At 42.7% G+C, this 20,187-nt stretch overlaps 1 protein-coding gene across 1 annotated transcript; it reads right to left on the reverse strand.

Annotated features, from left to right (window-relative positions):
- Nucleotides 1–454: 454 nt before the first annotated feature.
- On the reverse strand, nucleotides 455–18,161 carry LOC118090305 (carbonic anhydrase 2). The gene is made up of 7 exons (XM_035125900.2): nucleotides 17,941–18,161; nucleotides 16,464–16,661; nucleotides 6,668–6,786; nucleotides 5,368–5,460; nucleotides 3,584–3,646; nucleotides 2,806–2,961; nucleotides 455–1,381 (listed from the first exon to the last, which is right to left on the reverse strand). Exons 1-7 carry the CDS (start codon nucleotides 17,966–17,968, stop codon nucleotides 1,262–1,264), a joined length of 777 nt encoding a protein of 258 aa, XP_034981791.1. The 5' UTR covers nucleotides 17,969–18,161; the 3' UTR covers nucleotides 455–1,261.
- Nucleotides 18,162–20,187: the final 2,026 nt, after the last annotated feature.

A 20,187-nucleotide genomic window follows, 5' to 3' on the forward strand; every position in this document is an offset into this window, starting at 1 on the left:
AAGGATTTGATGAGATGAATGTTAGAGGAGGGCAGAGGGAGGTGATTGGTACCAATATCAATTCAGCAGCAGAAATACTTACTGACAGTTTGTTTCTGTGAACAAGGCCCTCTTGACCAAGGCTACTCTCTGCAATTATATGCTATTAAGTACTTGTAAATATTACTCATTTTGGTTCAATAGAATGTACCAAAAGTAATAGACATAGACTTTCTAAACCATTTTTTTCCAGCAGGGTTGCCATGTTGGTCTTTTTGCAACAAAACCAGCAAAGAGTTTTGTAATGCTATCGGAAGCTAACAAATTTATTGCGGTGTAAGTTAGATTTAAAGTGTTGCAAGACTCTTGTTTTTCAAAGCCAAAATCTTGTTTCAAGAGTTTTTATGTTGCATCCTCTTTTCTCCCATTGCAATAAATGACTGAGAACAGAAACATAAGTATATATATATATTTATTTCTTTATTAGCGAAGGTATCTAAAATACAATATTAATTTCTTTTTTTAAATTATGACAATATTATTTTTCAGTGGAACAATACTCTGTATTATAGCTATGGTATCAACAATTTTTACACATAATAGTACTTAATTTAGCTCAGTTGACATTTTTATAATTAAAAAAATAAAACACACTAACATTAAGACATGATTCAGATTTATGGCTAAAAATGTAAAACAATTTAAAAATATTTACACTTCAAACTTCTTTTAAAAAAGCTAAGAACGCAATCCTAATTTTGCATTACAATGCCTATGTTGCTACAACGTATTCTCCTAAATCAAATGTAAAATGTTCATATTAGATTGCATTCCTGTGCTTCCATGAAAGATTCAAGTTACTGAGTACGTTTAACCTCATATGTTCCATGAGGTTATATATTTTTTAATTTTAAAAAATGGCTTATTTTTTTCTGTTGCTTATCATCTTATCCTTTGGCAAGCTGCCAAATGAAGATCTCCTACTACAGCCTCAGCACCAAAAAATAAAATAAAAAATCACAGCAATTCTCATCAAGCATCACTCCACGATTCCTCTCCCCTGCCCTCTTTAGCCTGGCATACACACTGCAAACATGCCGCAAACACAACCACACTTTATGGCCTTCATTATTAGAAACGTCAGAAGATGATAGGCAGACAGCACTGGAGTTTGGGGGAGAAGAGAGATCTTGCCAGTGCATATATATGGCAGTAGTTTGATTTGTGCTTAGCGGAAAATAACTCAACCCTCAAGGACACAGCAATGTTTAATGGGCACAGCTTATTGGAATGAGGCTCTAACTTCCCTGGTCTTCAAGGGCTGGCAAGGGCGCCAGTTGTCCACCATGGCGCAGTGGGACTCGCCCTCGCAACTGAAGCAAAGGCAGCGCAGCTTGTCCATCTGGAGAAGAGAAAAGGAAGAAGCGGGTGTCTTCAGTATTCATGCGCCTCCAATTAATTTTTATTTATTTATATGTCACGTTTATAGCCCACCTTTTTCTCAAAAGGAGCTCAAGGTAGAGTATGTGGTTCTCTCCCTCCATATTTTAATCCCTACAACAACCCTGTGAGGTAGGTTAAGCTGAGACTGACCCAAGGTCACCCAGTGAGCTTCATGGCCAACTGGCCATTAAACTCTGGTCTCCCACATCCTAGTCCACACAGGCTTTCAGAGCATTCTGTTGGAACTCTCAGGATTTGGGATGATCTTTACACTCTCACCTTAACCTACCTCACAGGGTTGTTGTGATGCTAAAAAGGAAGAGAAACCATGAATGCCTTGGAGGAAAGGTGGGCTATAAGTGGAATAAATAGGCAAAACATAGTTCTGCCACAGCAGTTCTGTGTCTTAAACCATGCATTATAATACTTCCGCATACACCCAACTACACCCAGAAATATGCTTTTCGAAAGAGACCTTCTTTGCTAAACCTCTATGTGTACGGCATGTATTCAATTTTAGCAGAGCAATCAGAGGGAGACCTTTCAGATCCCCCTGTGTGTGATTTATTCACTTCTTCAGATCTAATTCCAAATTCCAGGACAATGAGTGGATTTCATTATGCAGCACTCATATGTGAAGCTCTTTCATGTGTGATACGGCGAATGTACTTATAAATCAATGCGAGTTGTGCTGGTTGGAAATATCCCTCAATTCATTTAACTGATTGAGGGTGTTATGTCTATGAACAGACACAAGTGAATAGAAATTGCTTATGCAAATCTGAGAATGGCCATGTCGTATAAGAGCATGCGTCTCATTCTCTTGGAAAGTCTGCAACACTCTGGCTTAGCCAGTAAGGTGTTCCTTGGGTTTATGTATATCAAAATCAGCAGCAAGTTTGCCCCACAGGGGAATGAGCTAGCGCTCAGAAAGACACAAAGTTCCACATGTGCATCTCCCATCTGGAAGGCCATTGACTATTTTCTGTAGGACCACAGGTTCTTCATCCCTGCACTAGGCTGAACCATATTAGAAGTATCTTTCAAATGTTATGGCCACCATGTGAATGCACTTATCTATGGAGCTTTCTCATCCTTACCTGTGGAGATACTAGGGACTGAACCCAGGGTGTTTTGCATTCAAAGAATGTGATCTTAAACTGAGCCATGGGGATGGCAATTCGCACAGCAAAACCAGGTGATATCCTGGCCATGAATCTTCATGCCTGATTTGGCCCTTATTGCCCACAGGCTGTGTGCGTCTCTATGGGTAAACTATAATTCCAGTGTAGGCACCTTACCAATAAGAAAAAGATTAGGAGTGTTTACAGATTAATATGTTTTTTGCTGCAAAAAAGGGGGGAGGCGGGAGAATTTATTCACCTGTTCCTTGCTGACAGTCACGGGCTCCTTCAGGACAATCCAGATTACACATTCAAGCAGAGGAGGAGTGGTCAGTGATCCTGGGTAGGTCCAGAAATCACGGGAGGCAGGAAGCAGACCGGTTGGATCAAAGTTTGTGAAGGCAGCCTGATTGCCCTAGAATAGATAAAGCTTTTTGATAAAACAGCCCGATGCAGTAGTGAGTAGATGATGTGTACAGTACACACACTTTGCCTGTAATTCCGTAGCATGTAAAGGAGAGCTATGTATTTCTTTCCACAAGTGTATAACTATTATCGAGCTGGGGGTGGCTGGAGGGAGGGAGGGCGGGGTTGGAGATGCAGGGAGGTCTGCCTGTGCTTCAGACAAGGTGGTGTTGCATTCAAAAGCTGCATGCTAAAAAGTGGTGCAATCTAAGTGAGGGTAGTAAACCTACTCTCCTTGGAGCAACTGGTGATAATAAGGGACTGTGCAAAGCAACTGAGCAAGGGGAGGAGGATGCATTTTCCTTTTCAGCCCCCTGCCCCCCCCTCCACGCACCAAATAAGCAGAATCTTTCAAAACACTGAAGAACCCAAAGTGCAATTTTTTTTGCTGTTTGAAGGCAGGTCTCTTACCGACAAAAGATTATTCAAGAATAATTGCCCAGCTAGAATAGATGGAATGAGAAGCTAAAAGCAATCCCTTTGGAATTCCCTTGCAATTTTGTTCTTTGAAAGAAGAAAGCAGGAAACTGCAGTGCAGTCATTCTTAGCTGCCAAAAAGGCAGAAGCTTTACCTTGTGTTTAATGGTGCCGAGCGCATCAACAACTTTCTGTATTCCAGGACAGGCACTTCCAACCTGTGATATAAAAAGGCATAAAGAGAAGGTTGTGCGCACAAATGTATATGTGTTTATATCACTTACACCTCACAGCTCAGCATACGCTTATATTCCCAGCACTAAGAGAGTAGTAAGAAACAAAAAAGTGCATTTTAAAAATATTATAAAAAAAGGATACAAACTACCATAACAAGTTAAAATATCAACAATTCATCTAAACAGCAAAATCAAATTGCTCTAAATTAAAAATGCTTACACTCCCATTTCTTAAAAGCCTAGGGAAACAGAAATATATATTTTTGAAGGGGAACCTAAGAGATAATAAGGATGTCTCCCTGGGGAGGGAATTCCAAGAGCGAGGATCCACCACAGAGAAGGCTCTCTTACATTTACCGATTACCGGTAAATATTAAACAAACACAGTGCTCCAAACAAGGTCATCTTGCATTCAAAAGTTACATATTAATGAGAGAGTTAATCCTGAGTACCCTGTCATCTTTCACAGTAAAAATTTAACTGTCTTTCACAGAAGTTTATCTTCATTTGGTAAGGGAACTAATCAGTTAGCATTGTTTTAAAAGCTGAATATTTTACAACCTGATGCCTTAAGAATATATCCACATGCAGGAAAATCTCGTTTATTTCTCTGAATTTTTTGCTCCAAGCCAGAGCACCTTGGTTCACTGTTTCATATACAGACACCTAATGTGTATACCATTAAGAATGAAAGTACACTGCCACAAGTTGTGAAGGGTAAAGCATTATTTGCTGCTTTGCCTTTCAAATAGTTGAAAAACTATCCTGGCTATCCGTTTATAAATAAATAAATAAATAAATAGGTGGCTCCCAACAGAATATTGAAACAGAAATATTGAAACAAAAATTTAAAACTTCCCTAAACAGGGCTGCCTTCTCATATCTTCTAAAAGTCAGATAGTTGTTTATTTCCTTGACATCTGATGGGAGGGCATTCCACAAGGTGGGCGCCACCACCAAGAAGGCCCTCTGCCTGGTTCCTGTAACCTCACTTCTCACAGTGAGGGAACCGCCAGAAGGAAAGAGGAAACACCAAGACAGCCACTTGCTCACTGGTCCACTTGGCACCCACTTTCTGCCCACTTAAACAAACACTGCAGTGAAGCGGCTGTGGTTTCTCACATGAGCAGAGCAGTGCACCCCAGCACTTCTCTCTGCCTAACGTTAAAGCTGAGCCTGTGTAGGAAACCGCTCTGTATGCATAATATTTGGGCCCCAATCATTTTAGCTTTTTAAGGCTTATCAGTACAAACTGAAACTTCTTGACATTTACGCAGCATGTGGTTTGGCTCACTTGCATGAGTCACCTGGACGTATTTGCTCTGCAAGCAACTTTCTGCACTATAACTTATCTTGGGGCTTGCTATGGGTGGGTTGGGTTGACTGATTTGTAATGTTTGCTAGCAGATAATGGTTCTGTGTCATAGAAGGAGGTTGGTTTTATGTGGCTTTTTGGACCCTTCCACTTCTAAGATGCTGTGATGATGATATTATTATTATTATTATTATTATTATTATTATTATTATTAAAAAAACACTTGATCAGTTCTCACAGGACTAAATAAAGGGAACACGGTATCACAAAGCCACCTTGAATGCCTGTGAACAGAAAATTCAGCTTCCGCTGGAGGCGTAAATCGCATTGTACAAAATGTTCTCTTGCAAAGCCAGCAATGATCAAAAGAGGACATAATGGTACTAACCTTCAAAAACACGCCCACAACGGCCAGACCATCGGGATGTTTCACAGCTTCACCAGAACTACCATACTTTGTGTTCCAATGAACCAAATGAAGCTGGAGCCAAAGAAAAATGCAGAAATAAAGTGACCTTTTAGAAAGGCCTTCTCTCAAACTGAAGAAGCAAGATAATTCCTATACTAAACATTAACACGTCCTTTTATGGCCGAGACAAAAAGGTACTGAAACCTTGTTCAGCCATCGATTTGCGCTTTTCATTCACTGAGAAAGGCAAACATAGATATCAGAGCTCTGCTCTCATGCTGGCATTTTACACCCACTCAAACAATTTCCTAAATGCAAACATTCTGCCATATCCTGAAGCATATATTCTGAAAAATCCCTGTGGCCTTTAGTAGGAGCCCTGCTTAATTGAGATCTATTATATATTTCTTTTAAGTCAGTAGCTTGAGTCCAAGCAGTGAGGAAAGGCAAGCAATGGTAAGCTTCTCTACAAGGGGAGTGCCATAATACCATTACTGAAAACCAGTGTGGTGTAGGGATTAGATTGCTGGAATAAAACCAGGGAGACGTGGATTCAAATTCCCATTTGGCCATGAAGCTCAAAGGAGAGGTCTTGGTCTTGGGCCTGTCACTGTCTACCTTACAAGGTTTTTGTGAGGATAAAATGGTGGAGTCGGGGATTATGTCTTCTGCCTTTAGCTTCTTGGAGAAAGGCCTGGATTAAAAACATCTCATGAAAGGACTGGAGCCACCATGTAAAGAACTTGCTCCTTGCCCCAGGTGACCTTCATACGCTTCACATCAAAATGGTTGGGAGTTCACATACTCAATAGATTTGATGTTTAAATAATCCCACCTGCCATCAAATTTTAGAAGCTTTTCTTTGATCAGAAGATGCCACCATGTCTATCCTTACTACCTGCTTTTATCAACAGTTTCAGGATCTTTTCGAATACCTGACATAAAGATACTCAGAAGCATAGCTGCCAAGTTTCCCCTTTTCTCACGAGGAAGCCTAGTCAGCATAAGGGAATTTCCCTTTAAAAAAGGGAGAACTTGGCAGCTATGCTCAGAAGGGGGGTCATTCCATATCAAGTGATTCAACTTTTGTACCTCATGTCATCCAATTTTATTAATATTTTGTACACCTGTTGAATGATCGAAACTAAGTTTAAATCTAAAATTGATTTTTTTAAAATTGAAATTTGTAAGCTTTGAGGGTTTGAAAGGGATATGGAATGACCCACTTGATATGGAATGACCCAAGGAAGTCCTGAGAGGATGAAGAACAGGGCCTTACCTCAGCATCATATTTCACCCCATCCACTGTGTGTTCAGAGCCTTGGCCTTCACAGGAACCCCAATGAATGTGGAACTGAAGCAGCTTGTAAGTTCCCTCAACTGGACCACCTTTCAGCACTGGAAGTAAAAAGAAAGAAATAGCTATATTTACAACATTTTTATTAATTTATTGATTTAAAAATACTTAAGAGGCCATTTCAAGGTAGCTTACATAACAGAAATAAAAACTACAACATCAGCAATGTAATAATTTTTTTATTTATAAAAACACAATATGACTTCTACAGATCGCCCCTGAGATGAATAGTAAGGATAAAAAATGTACCCAATTCATAATGTAAAACTTGATTTCCACAATTAAAAAGAAAGCAGTCAAGCCAAGGAAGGTGGCATTCAGTATAAAAGTGGGGGGGGGGTTACATGAGAAATATTAAAGGCACAATAACAAAACATTAGACTTGAAAGGGCAAACATGAAGATTGGGTAGAAGGCAGATAATGTATGTGTGAATGCACTGAGCTTCCTGCAAGTAGTGCAGTTAAGCCATTATATAGACTATGGACTGAAAGATCTCTAGGGTCTCTCCCCTTCCCCATCATTTTAGATCAGTGCTGGCTGGGGAAACTTTGGCCATCCCAATGCTATCGGACTCCAATATCCATCAGCCCCAGCCAGCCCGCCCAGCAGCTAAGGAATATAGAAACTGGAATCCAACAAGATCTGGAGGATTACAGGTTCCCCCCCCCCTGCTTTTAGATGGGAAGTCAGTTCTGTTGCTTTTGGGGGGGGGTCCTCCTGCTCAGTGATGCTCTGGACCTGCCACTGGTAAGAAGAATCAGCGGAAGCAGAAGGCTTCCCTCCCTGCTTGCACTGAGCTCATACATATCCTGGATAGATATTGAGAGAGGTACCTTAAATGTGATCCCCCCCCCAATAATAAAAAATGAAGCTTTCCCAGCATGAGCACACATAGTTTTAACTCTGCAGAGGTTATCAGCCATATTTTCCCTTTTTCTCTTTGGCAAAATTAAACTAAGCTAGATGGGCCAATTGTCTGACTTACAGTAAGGCACCTTCTTAAGTTCCTATACAGGGCTATAGTATAAAATGCATGCATAGTTAATTATGTAGGGGATGAACCACCTCCCCCACCAGATAAATAATCCCATGCCTGAATGTACTGTACTACTGCTGACATGAGACAAACTAATAAGGATTTGAAAGGATTAGGCCATGTTGTCCCCGACTAACCCACAAGCCATTATTGACGAGTTCAATTGGGGCAAAGTTCTAATCACTATCTAGCAGCAGAATGCCATATTTTGGGAGGCTGCGTATTTTTAAAACATTATCTCTCATAACCATGCTTTCTATATTTAGATATATTTTTGACTTGGTTCTGGATTGAGTACAAACTGAGCGGCACATTCTGAATGGCTACACAAATTTTCCTGGTTCAGAACATATATATAGAACACATTTAGAGAGTCATGAGAGTACCTTCTTTCACCCTAAAAAACTTTTTAGCAGTTTTTTTAAAAATAAAACCTGATAAAGAGCTGAAGGGTGTCCCAGGGTGAAGTCAGCTGGGGTTTTTGATAGCACTAGAAGGTTTAGCAAAAGGAGATAACTTTCAGAAAAGCGCAACACACCCAACTTTCCTGAAACGGCCCTTATTTGCACATACTTGGTGTTGATTGTTTGTCAGCGATTAGGACTTGCCCTACATGAACTTGTCAGGAGAGCTGAAGAAAGGCTACTCCTATTTAAAGGCCCATTGCTATTCCTGGGTATCCCAGGTCCTCATATGACACAAGGGACTTAGGGTTACTTCATATGCATCGGTGTTCTGCACTGGTATCACTTCTAGTTAACTTCTCACACATACACACTCACCTCAAACCTGCATGTATGTTGATGAAGTAAAAGGAACCTTTTTCTGTTGAATATATAAACAAGTTTATGACTTCCCAAGTCTTTTTTTTAAAATAAAAGTAGCAAAAAAAAAGAGGTACATTTGCTTCAAACACAACAAACTGTGCAACTTTGTCAAACTGCACAAACTGTAGTAGTCACAGCACTTGGCAGATGTGTCCCACATATGACCCATATGTAGTTTGCTGACACATAAGTGCTATTTTTGGAGTGTGTGAAATAATCCTATTAAGCTGTTAAGAGTTTACACATATATTATTCTTTTACTTTATTTATATAACTCCCTTCATCTGAAGATCTCAGGGTAGTTCACGAAACAATAACCTCCCCTCCCACAAACATATTTGAATGGCTGGGTGATATTAATCAGCCAAAGGGCTGGTTGAAGAGCAACATTTTCACCTAGCGCCTACAGATGTATCATGAAGGCACCAGGCAAACCTCCCTGGAGAGAGCATTCCACAAATGGGGAGCCACTGCAGAAAAGGTCTGCTCTCATGTAGCCACCATCTGGGCCTCTCCTATAGAGGAGGCACACAAAGATGGGCCTCATAGGATGAGTGCAGAGTCTGGATCAGTTTATATTGCTACCAAAGAGTGTGGTGGAGTCTCCTTCTTTGGAGGTCTTTAAGCGAAGGCTTGACAGCCATATGTCAAGAATGCTTTGATGGTGTTTCCTGCTTGGCAGGGGGTTGGACTGGATGGCCCTTGTGGTCTCTTCCAACTCTATGATTCTATGTTTCTATATAGGGAAAGGCAATCTTTGAGTATTATTATTGGGCAAATACATTCATTCACAGACATCCACTTTATTTCTACTTGTATGTAGAAAGAGGGGGGTAAATAAATCTTCTCCTCCAAATTATATTTACTCTGAAGCAAATCCAATTGATTTGAGTGGAACTTCTTCCAAATAAATATGCCTAAAATTACAGTCTGTGTTGGAAATGCCGTATTATTCAGTGTTGCCTTAGTATGAAATTTGTTTGTATTTAAATGTATTTCCAGATGGAAAAGCAGAGCATTATTATTATGCTCAAAACAATTAGAAAATTTAAATGATAAAAAATAAAAGCATGAATTATTATTATTATTGTTATTATTTTGCTCAATACCATTAAAAATGAAAACAAATACGCAAAAGATGTCTATTTATTATAAGGAATACTGAGACTAAGAAACTGAGGGAAAAAGTCTGGGGGAACTCTTGCTTTTTAAGAGGGCCATTTCTCTTGATGATCCTCGATTCTCAACCACCCATCCCAACCCCAGGGAGGAAGTTGTCTATAATAGAAGCCAATATTTATGGCATAAAGAGACATTTGAAAAACAGGATGGAAAAGTGTCCTTATAGAAAGGTGGTCTCCCCCTGGTTGACACCCACGGTCTGTATCAAAAAGTTCAGCCAGGGTGAGGCTTAACTGCTGGCAAATTGTGAATGTGTGCATACATTGGATATTTTGGGAGTTGTTTCACAATTTTTTGAGTTATCACACTAAAACAAAACTTCTGCCATATCAAGGTTTCCAGCTGCCTACTTTAGAGTTAGAAGAGCTGTCTTTCAATGATAGCAGACTTTTTTTCTGTATCCTTATATGCTTTATGAATATTAAGCATAATCAATAAATAATATAGCATGGTGAATAATTACTAAAACTGGACAAATAAAGCTATATCAGAATGAGCAAAAAAACCTTAAAATGTTTTTAAATACAGTATTCATTATACAGGGAGGAATTAACCTGCTTCAATACATACATACATACATACATACATACATACATACATACATACATGTTAAATAAATTAATCCATAAAAGTATGAGATTAATTGAGCTGTGTGCTAGACAATGATAACCAATCCTGGTTAAGCACACCTGGAACCTCTGGAATCTCACACCGCTCGGAGATTGGGGGTGGCATGTAACATTTCATCCTTGGCTAAACAACAAGCAAGTTTGCCAATTCACCCATTTGCTCTTAAAACGAATTATGATTCTGTGATCACAGTACTGCATTACATTATAGACATGTCAATTTCAAAGAGTTTTCAGCATTTCATGTTTTATTACTCATCCTCCATGAAAGATAATTTATATCTATGAAACTATGCAATCATAGCTTTCAGTATTTCGCCTGCTTTTAAGAGCACTGACTTTCTACAAAGAACATTCAACAAAAAGGCATGTCAGAAGGGAAAGATTGTTTTCTATTTTGTTTATTATTAAAACCATATACCTATAAGTTCTTTATTAACTATCATCAATTTTAGCTCGGTTTATGTCGCTACATTAAACAAATTCACTAGTGATGGATTCTTTGTTTCCAGAAGCATGCTCAGTGAGAAATTAATTAATTTACTATGGATTTCACAGCTTATTAATCGAAAGTTTCCAAACTGGTTATAAATGCTCTCTTTACATTATTGCTTTCTAACATCCTCTTCCTTTTTCTATAACTGCATTATTCGGGTGGTCATCACACTCGCCTGTGTCTTTGTAATAGTGGTGGTCTCGATATTTTCTCACAACAGGCTTTAAAACTCCTGAAACTTTAAATTGTTGATCAAATGGCTTTATTTATGAGCATCACCAACTCAGAGACTGATGCCAACTGCAATGTTCTGGTAAACAAATTTTTGGGTGATCTACTTGTTGGAATGGCTCTGGCATGATCCAACAGATGTACAGGACAATCCTGTGCATGTTTACTCAGAATAAGACCCACTTAGATTTACTCCCATGTCAGTGTCCATAGGCCTGTGGTGTAAGCGGACATTTTTTGACACGACTGCAGAGGAAGAACGGATTCAGAATTCGATTCAGAGATCTATGAGCAAGCAAGCCACTCATTTCTGCCACTGAACAGATGATCAGCAGCTGGAGGCAGGGGGGCACTTTCCTGCACTTGAAATCCCTCCCAACAGAGAAGTCAAGACTGTGAACGCAGCAGTGGGAAAATAGGCTGGTGCAGCAACCCTCAGGCGTCTCTGAACTGAGGGCAGAACTAAGTCGTAAACCGCTGTGTGATTTTTTTTGGATGAAGGGCCAAATACAAATTTAAATAAATACAAAATATGCAGGGTATTTTTTCCCACCCAGGTGTCTCCTGCTTCTGTACACATAGGGGCCTTTTGATAGAACTGTGTGATTAGCTCGTATTTGTTCCAGCAAAATCTGCTTCAGTACCAAATGTGCTGAGCCAAGAGGAAAGCTTTTTCATTCTAATGTCAAGAGGTTAATTCTGCAAATATTTTCTGCTGCATGTAGTGGTTACTACTGATGTCCATATGGGGCAGGTCCCTAAAATAACAGTTAAACAACCCAGTTACACTAATATACTTGTGTTAAAGCTGGTCCCAGCATAATTCTAAAATCCCAATACTTCATTGCAGTCAGGCTGTGATTGGGCTGTAGAGCTCACATTTAGATGTGGATCCTATAATTGGCCTAAAAACAGTCTGAAAGTGTGAACATTTTGCAAGGGGTTGTTTATGCACTTTCGAAGCATTTACTAGTTTGGCAATGGTGCAGCCACCAGATACAGGCAAACAAACTGCAGCCGTGGGAGTGGGGACAGAGAAAACTGCACAAATGATTACAAAGGGAGCTTAGGTGTGCAAAACCTAATCAAATCATACAAATCAAAATCCCAAGTGCAATCCCATGGGGAAAATTGGACCCTTTTGTCAAAGTCTTTCAACAAATGAATGTGCTGAATTGATTTTCTGCTGCCCGGGGACTTATGACATTTCCGAAGCTGTACTGGAGATCATTAAATGTTATGGGTGTGCTATAAATGGCCAACTGCCAAATCCTGCCCATCAAATGCAACAGAACTGAGCAGATGAGCGTATGCAGTAAGAACTGCAGCGATAACTAATTTTCTGGAATTCCCTTATTGCACCAACAGAGAGTCTGGTTCCTAAAGCAGTCCTACACTTCCATTTTCTAAGGATCAATAGTGGCTATCATGTACAGAATAGTCGCTTTATAACTGACAGAATACATGTTTGGAGGATTCTGTAACAGATAAACATAGAACAGGGTGTGCCACCAGAGGACACATTTTATAAAATGTCAAAAGATCATATAGGATTAAACAGCCACAGAATTTCACATGAATTTTTTCAATAAGGAAGTGACTAGATTTTTAAACAGAAGATTTCAAGCTTGGTGGCCAACATAAAAATACAGCAGACCATTCAATATGCAGGGTGTGTGCACCTTGCAGCAGTAGGGGGGAACCTGTGGCCCTCCAGATGTTGATGTACTCCAGCCTTCATCTGTCCAAGCCAACATGGTCAATTATCAAGGAGGATGAGAGTTGTAGTTCAACAGCATGTGCTTTAGCAGTTTGTAAACATGTTAGTCTGTGTAGCTACAAACCAGTTTAAGACTTCCTCTATACCAGTGTTTCCCAAAATTGGGTCTACAGCTGTTTTGGAACTACAATCCCCATCATCCCTGAATGCTGGTCCTGCAAGCTACAGATGATGAGAGTTGTAGTCCAAAAACAGCTGGAGACCCAAGTTTGGGAAACACTGCTCTATTCTATAAAAATGTACATTGTCATAACAGAATAGCATGCATTGACAAGAACATGGACATGACTGGACTTCAATTTTACTTTATATTTTCTACTGAGGGTTATATCAAATGTCAGCGCTACCCAGAGAAGCCCCCCCCCCAATCAATAGCCATGACTTAGGGCCATTAATTTCAAGGTGTCTATTCTGAGTAGGACTTAGTTGGCTATAACTCTAAGCTTTTAACAGGAAGTCAATAAAATTTGCAGTGCCGGAAATCTGTAAACAGGTAGCTTGGGAAATCCAGTCGGGATGGTTGTATTTTTGTGTGTCACATAAACAAGACGGCTAATTAATTTCACAACAGATTATTAACTTGTTAAACTGCTTTATACTGAGTCAGGTCTTTAACCCAGTTTGACTGGCAGAGGCTCTCATGAGGTTGTGGGCAGAGGTCTTTCCCAGTCCTGCCACCTGACTTTGAACTGGATATGGCAGGGATTGGGTTTGAGACCATGCAATACACAAGGATTCGCTACTGAGCTTTAGACTCAATTTATATAATAAATACAATTATGTGTGCATGCAGGTTCATTTGGTTATGCATTGTGCATTTTGAAAACCTGAGGAAAACCTCAGGCACCTGCTGCTAAATCTACATAGCTGTGGCGGCTCTCCCCCCCCCCCACCTGCCACCCGCGTACTTGCAGTCCACAGATGAGCTGCTCTGAGCATTTCAACTCTAGTCCTGTCCTCCTCCCACTTCTCCCTCCCACTCTCTGCAAGCTGTAGCTGCCCGAGACTGGCTTGCGGGCTGCTGCAGAATCAAAATGATCAATGCCTGTGCTGTATTTTCTGGCTAAGCCACTCTTCCAGTGGATCTGAAAACATCCACACATCCCTTCAATTTGCAGCTTCATAGGGAATTTATATATACACATGCTACAGAAAAGCCTTTCATCGTGCTAGATGTATGAAGCGTGGATTTTGGAGGTGTTGTGCATCCTCACTCACGCTCCCCACTGCCTTGCTCCAGCTTGAGAGGGACTCTAAACCTCAATGAATAATACAAACTCCTAAGCAATGAATAATACAAACTCCTAGCAAAGGATTCTGAAATGTGGAACAACAGGGGGTAGGGGGGCAGTGGCATCATCACTGTCACAATCAGTTGCCAACTATGCCCACTTGCAGAGAGATCTGGTAAGAATTTTGAACATCTTAGTATCTCTTTTCTTTAAGGAACAAATTTAATATGCACCCTACTGTTAAGTGGGGGAAAAGGTGTCTCTTTCCATTAAACTTTAACAGTTAAAGTTTAGAAACCAATGTCGTTTTTAATATTGCAACTGTATGGAGCACAGATCTCAATTCCCTGCTCTCATTTGATCACCCAACCCCAGATTTTCAACCAGAGCAATATATGGAATTTGCACAATTGCAGAATTTGGCTTATAGGATTTTGGAGAAGACTCCTCTTTCTGTGTGCAAAACTAGTGTGCACAGGCAGATAACTGGATGAGTCTAAAAAGATTGAAAGCATGAGCCATGCAAAAATTCAATTCAATACTTAGTAGGTCTCTATTTTAACATGTTTTTCATATACTTTTATAGTGGACTTCACCGAGTGTAAGGTGCTGGGTGCCTTTAACTTCTTTTGGCTACAACTGCTGTCTGTTGAGGGGAAACTGGATACCAAGGAAGTGCTGTGTGACATAACTAAAAAGCAATTGGAAAGATATTCTGCATTTCGTTTGACATTTACTTCAGCTCTTTCTTCCCCCTCTAATAAATGCTGATAGTAAAATGGGGTATTGCAGATTTAAGTACATGCGCTGGCTCTACTCCATCAACCATTTTACCCCCAGAGTTGTCCTATTAAAAATCAAAAGAAGTAGGCCTTGGATTGCAGCCTGTGACATGGTTGCTTGCAATCCTGTTTGGAAAGCTCACAAGTCAAAGCTGCTCTGGGCTCTTTGAATTTGTCCCCTCAATGACACTGCCAACACAGAAAAAAATAGGACACTTGCTCAAGCAAGTTAAAGGAGCCAGTGCCTCGAGAAACAAGCAGCTTTTGTCTTTACAGCAGAATCATTTCCTACATTTAAAAGCTCATTCACAGTCAATGTAGGCAGGTGAAAATTGCTGCACAGGCAGCTGACGGAGAAATTACTAAAAACCAAGCATGCACACTCTTACTCATAAGCTTGGACATCAGCATTGTCCATATGGTCATGGAATTCTCTTTAGAATAGGGACTTACAAAATGAGTTTTTTCTGTGTGTGTTTTTAATTTGGCGTGACTGTGCACAGAGGATGGTGCTGAAAAGGATGACTAAGTAGCCCCCAGTGAACTGTGTGGGGATGTGGGAAGAATGTACTGCAGCTTCTATTGAAAAAAATGCTAAAATGAGAGGGAAATCCTTTTGGGAGGTAATTCGTAGACAGCTCCCCTAGGACAGCTCTGGCATACCACCACCCAGCCCTGAATATCACATACCCCTTGTCTTAAACAACTGCCTGTTATTCCAGTTCAAAAGATTTGTACCTGGAAAATATTTTGCACATCAGCACTCCACAGGACAGGTGCTGCTGCATTGCAAAGGTCCTTTATGTATTAATGCGGTTTGCTTGCTTGATCTGGAACTCCAAAATGTAAAACTGAAACGAATGAATACTGACAGTCTGTTGTCCCTCTCCATTGGATCCTGACCCTCGGCTACACCTGTTCTAATGGTGCGGTGATTAGATTTCTTTTTACAAGATGAAGGCTACAGAAATGTAGAGCTGGAAAGCATAACAAACTTCAACCCTGAAGCATAATGATGAGATCCTCCATTGTTGAAACAGAGGTGAGCATACACCAATCTAAATTGTTATCAGAACACACACGCCTGCCCTGAAATTGTGTCTGTCAAATTAACTCCTATTTGCCTTGCAAGGAAGAAAAAACAAGACGGATAAAAAGGAAGCAGATGTCTGCTAAATACTCCATAGCTGCTAAAAGGGACAAGGGAGAAGAGATTTTCCCCTTGTTGAATTATGTGAGGTTTTTTCTGATGTTTAAGGCTACAATTCCACACAGACTTACTAGGGAGTAAAGCCTCACTGAGCACAGCACACTTTCTTTTGAGTAAACATGTATACTAGGATTGCACAGTTAAGACTCATTTGGCAAACTAACTTGCATCACAAAGGTAGCAAAACCCCCCTTATGCAAAGCTAACATTAACTAACTTTGATAACATGGGCCCCTTCCATTCCTTTGCTTTCTTACCTTTCCAGCAATGCCTCAAGTCTAAAAAGCCCCCCAAAGTGACCAAGTACTAACCGCATTTGTCACCAGAGTCATCAAACTCCACGTTGAAGGAATGCCCATTGTTCACTATGTTTTTGGCTGCAGATGGGTCATAACTGATGTTCAGGGACTTCAAGGAGGCATCAAACTTGGCAGACTTCGGTTGGATGTTGATTGGGGACTGCCGCTCTCCATTGGCAATGGGGAAGTTCTCATGCCAGTGAGCAGGTCCTAGAAAGAGAGAGAGAGAAGAAGAAAGCACAAGAGTAAAACACCCACAGACTACAGAGGCATGGCTGGTTTTTATTTTATTTTTAAAAAAGGAGAAAAACTCAATGGAGGCTTTAATGCCTTAAGTGCAGCTGGGAGGCTTTAACATTTGCCTCATCAATATTGAATGCAGGAATGAAATGATCTCTGGAATTGGAAGCCTTAGCTACCAGGCAGAGACAGATCATGCTGCGGAGCAATTGGTGAGATGAGGGAGGTTTCGTAAGCCTGGATCTAAGCTTGCCTGGATCTAGGAATTGGTGTGTGGGAGGGGGGGGGGATAACTGGCTGAGAGGGATCTGAAAGGAATGTAGCAACCTCTTTGTATTTCCAAGTCGAAGAAAATGAGTTTGTGGACCTGGCAATCACACAGCTCCGTGGGCATGACAAGCAGCACCTCTGCAGCTTTGCAAAGCAATGAACTGGACTGGCAAAATCCCCACCACACAGTTGCGACAGGGTCCCATCTCACCCGATCCAATTTCCCAAATGTGGGGAAGAATGGAAGGTGCGTTGTGGGGGACCTATGCCAACCACTCACACTTAAGATGCAGAAGACCACCTCTCCTAATTCATGGGGAGCGAAATTCCTATGTCACACCTGTGAAATTGCCCCCAATGTTCAGGTGGGGATTGGAGGGAAGCGAAGGGGGTTCCTGTCCCTCTTCCATGCTGCAAAAAGCATATGTGCGCAAGAAGTTTCAGGCGGGCTCCCTGCGCGGAAGATGGGAGAGTGAGAATTACACGGGGCTTGACAGTCAAGTGGCCGTGGAAGTGCAGGTAAAAAGAGTCTGCATAGAGCTCCCCATCACTTCCATCTCAAACACCTGTGTGGGACCCCTAGAGGTCTTCCCCATTTCCTCAGCCAGAGATGTCCTGCTGCTGGGAACTCTGCTTTGGACGAGACGTCCTTTGATGGGAGCAAAGATCGCACCTCTAACTGCGGATCCATGAATGGATCGCAGCCGCTGAGTTGCGCCCCTTTCTGAGCCGGACTAAGGAGTCTTTCCGTTTCGCCTCGGAAACCTGGGAAAAAACACCGTCTCTGTCCTAAAAGCCCCTTCCCGGGCTGATACCGCAGCCTCGCAGAGCGGCTGCGGAGTGCGCTCCCCTTCGCGATGTCCGTCCAAGGCAGCAGCAGGTGCCGCGCTGGACTCGCCCCGAATGCCAGGAAACAAGCAGCAGGAGGAGCAACCGCGGGGTCGCCGCGTCAGGTGGGCGAAGGTCGCGAGGGACTCACCGTTGTCCTTGCCGTAACCCCAAGACATGGTGATGGTGATGGCTCAGCGTTCCTCCTCCTCGTAGTCTGCTGTGGCTCGTGCTGCTGCTGCCGCTCGCGCGCTGTGTGCCGCCTTGATCTCGCTTGCCGGTGCTGGCGGTGGCTCTGGGGCTCTTGTCAGGGGCTTTTATAGGCTCCGGCCAACTCCATGCCCCTCGCGGACATCGCTGAGGTGAGAGAGGGAGGAGCACGAGCAGCAGCAGCAGGAGGAGGAGGAGGAGGTTCCCAGAGGAGCGCGCGCTCCGAGAGCCGCCGGGGGGTGGGGAGAGAAGGTGGCCGGCTGCCAGGCAAGCACCGCGCGCGGTTGCCTCCTCACACAGTCCCGGGAGGAGCCGCCGCCGCTGCCTCTGCTGCTCTGGTCGCCGGGGCTCCTGTTCCGTCACTGTAGCGGCAGGCGCCGCCACCGCGCCGCGTCACACCAAGCCGGAGCCTGGCACAGGCGGCGGGAGCGCCCGAGCCCGAGCTGCTGGCGCTGCGCAAACGAGGGTCGCCTCACTGGGCCCGCCGTGGAGGAGCGGGTGGGCGCCCGCCGGGCAAGAGGAAGGCTGTGTGTGGCTTGAGGGTGGCGGTGTGGAGAGCGGGGATGCGTGTGGCGGGGTCTCGCGCGCGTCCTTCGGACCGCGGCCTTCCGCCTGACTCTGGGCCGCCGCCGCCGCCGTGGCGACTCCCTGCCACGCAACTCCGCTTCCCACACGCGCTGGAGCTCCATTCCTCCCGGAGGCGGGAAAACAGAGCCCTCGCGGGGCTGACCTTGGGACGCGTTCGCGCGCGCGCTGCGGGGAACCAGGCGGACAGAAAAGGAAGGAAGGGGGCCGCGTGGAGGCGGAGGCGGCCTGGTATGTGAGGAGACGCGGCGAGTCCAGAGAGGGTGGCGAGGGGGCGTAGGGTCACCGACCCGCCGGGCTGCCCCGGAGGGACCCCGCGGAGAGTTGGCGCCCTGAAGTTGCCTTGGAGGGCGGGGTGAGAGAGGGACGCTTTGGAGCATCGCTTCCTTCGCTTGTGCCCTTCAACGACCCTGTTTGTCGGAACTCGCGATCAGGAACCAGTGATTCCGCAACACACACACACACACACACACACACACACACACACACCGCGCGCCCGTCACCTTCCGACGGTCTGTTTGCTGATCAAAAGGGGAAGAGGCGGCCCACCTGATGCATCGATTTTTTAAAATCAGGTTTTCCAAAATTCATTGAAAACGAGACCCTTTTAAAAAAAAATGTTAGACTAATTATTTTTTTAAAAGAGTCTTGTTAGAAGGGGGGAATCGGTGACAGCTTGCCCTCTTCCCGTCCCCCAAAGTGTCATTGCTAGCCCTCCTGAGGATGCCCTATTTATTAGCTGGAGCTTGACAGAGATGCCACCAGTACAAAGTAAGAAAGAAACAAAACTTCCAGCTTTATTCACTGACACCTCCTTGGCGACGGTGGTTTGCCTCCTTGAAAGTGGGTAGAGATTTTGCCAGTATAATAAATCTCCAAGAGCTTCCACTGCTAGTAGACAAAGTTACTGAATCCTGGCAGGGGTTGATAGGAGTTGTAGTCCAAAACATCTGGAGGTCTGGAAGTTGCAAAAAGCTGCTTCATCCCTTCCCAGCTACATTTTCCATTAGCACAGAAATCTTACTACTGTATTTTCATTGTGTGCGTTACTATCTTTTTTACTTTTATGTGCACTTTCGTATGCACATCTCAATTTCTAATGGAAATTTTATAGATTTTATAATCAAAAGGATTAACAAACATCCCAATTAAATTTGATTGTTAACTTAGGGGCAAATTATATATAGAACTGTGTTTTTAAAAAACAGCTTTAGGACAACATATGAAATGCAGCAGGATATACACACATTTGTAGGCCTATGAACTCCTCCAACTTCCAGAATCTGCTTTTTTCCAGTTAAAGGCTGCCAGGCCTCCTAGTATGTAGTTTGTCCCTTAACAGAGCCACTACTTCATCTCAAATTAGTAAACCGTAAAGTGTTCCAGTGCTGTAAAGTTTAGATGAAGAGATTCAAGTAAAACTCCGGTAGGACAAAAGAATATGGGTGTGAGTAGCACCTTTGTACCTCATTGCCGCAAATAATAAAGATAAGTGAGCAACAGGCTCTACAAACTCTTCACAGGAAGAAATTTACTCTGTGAGAGTAGTATAAATTGTCACCAAGTTAGTGACTACTTCAAGTTAAGTAAGTCATGGGCTTGT

The sequence above is a fragment of the Zootoca vivipara genome, chromosome 8 (genome assembly GCF_963506605.1).
Source record: "Zootoca vivipara chromosome 8, rZooViv1.1, whole genome shotgun sequence".
Taxonomy (NCBI): Eukaryota; Metazoa; Chordata; class Lepidosauria; order Squamata; family Lacertidae; genus Zootoca; species Zootoca vivipara.

Excerpts from the sequence above, each read along its gene's own strand:
- LOC118090305 (XM_035125900.2), bottom strand. The coding sequence starts at position 17,968 with ATGTCTTGGGGTTACGGCAAGGACAACG. Across the intron at positions 5,461-6,667 it reads GGGTGAAATATGATGCTGAG|CTTCATTTGGTTCATTGGAA; the intron begins GTAAGGCCCTGT and ends CTTTGGCTCCAG. Across the intron at positions 1,382-2,805 it reads TGACTGTCAGCAAGGAACAG|ATGGACAAGCTGCGCTGCCT; the intron begins GTGAATAAATTC and ends TCTCTTCTCCAG.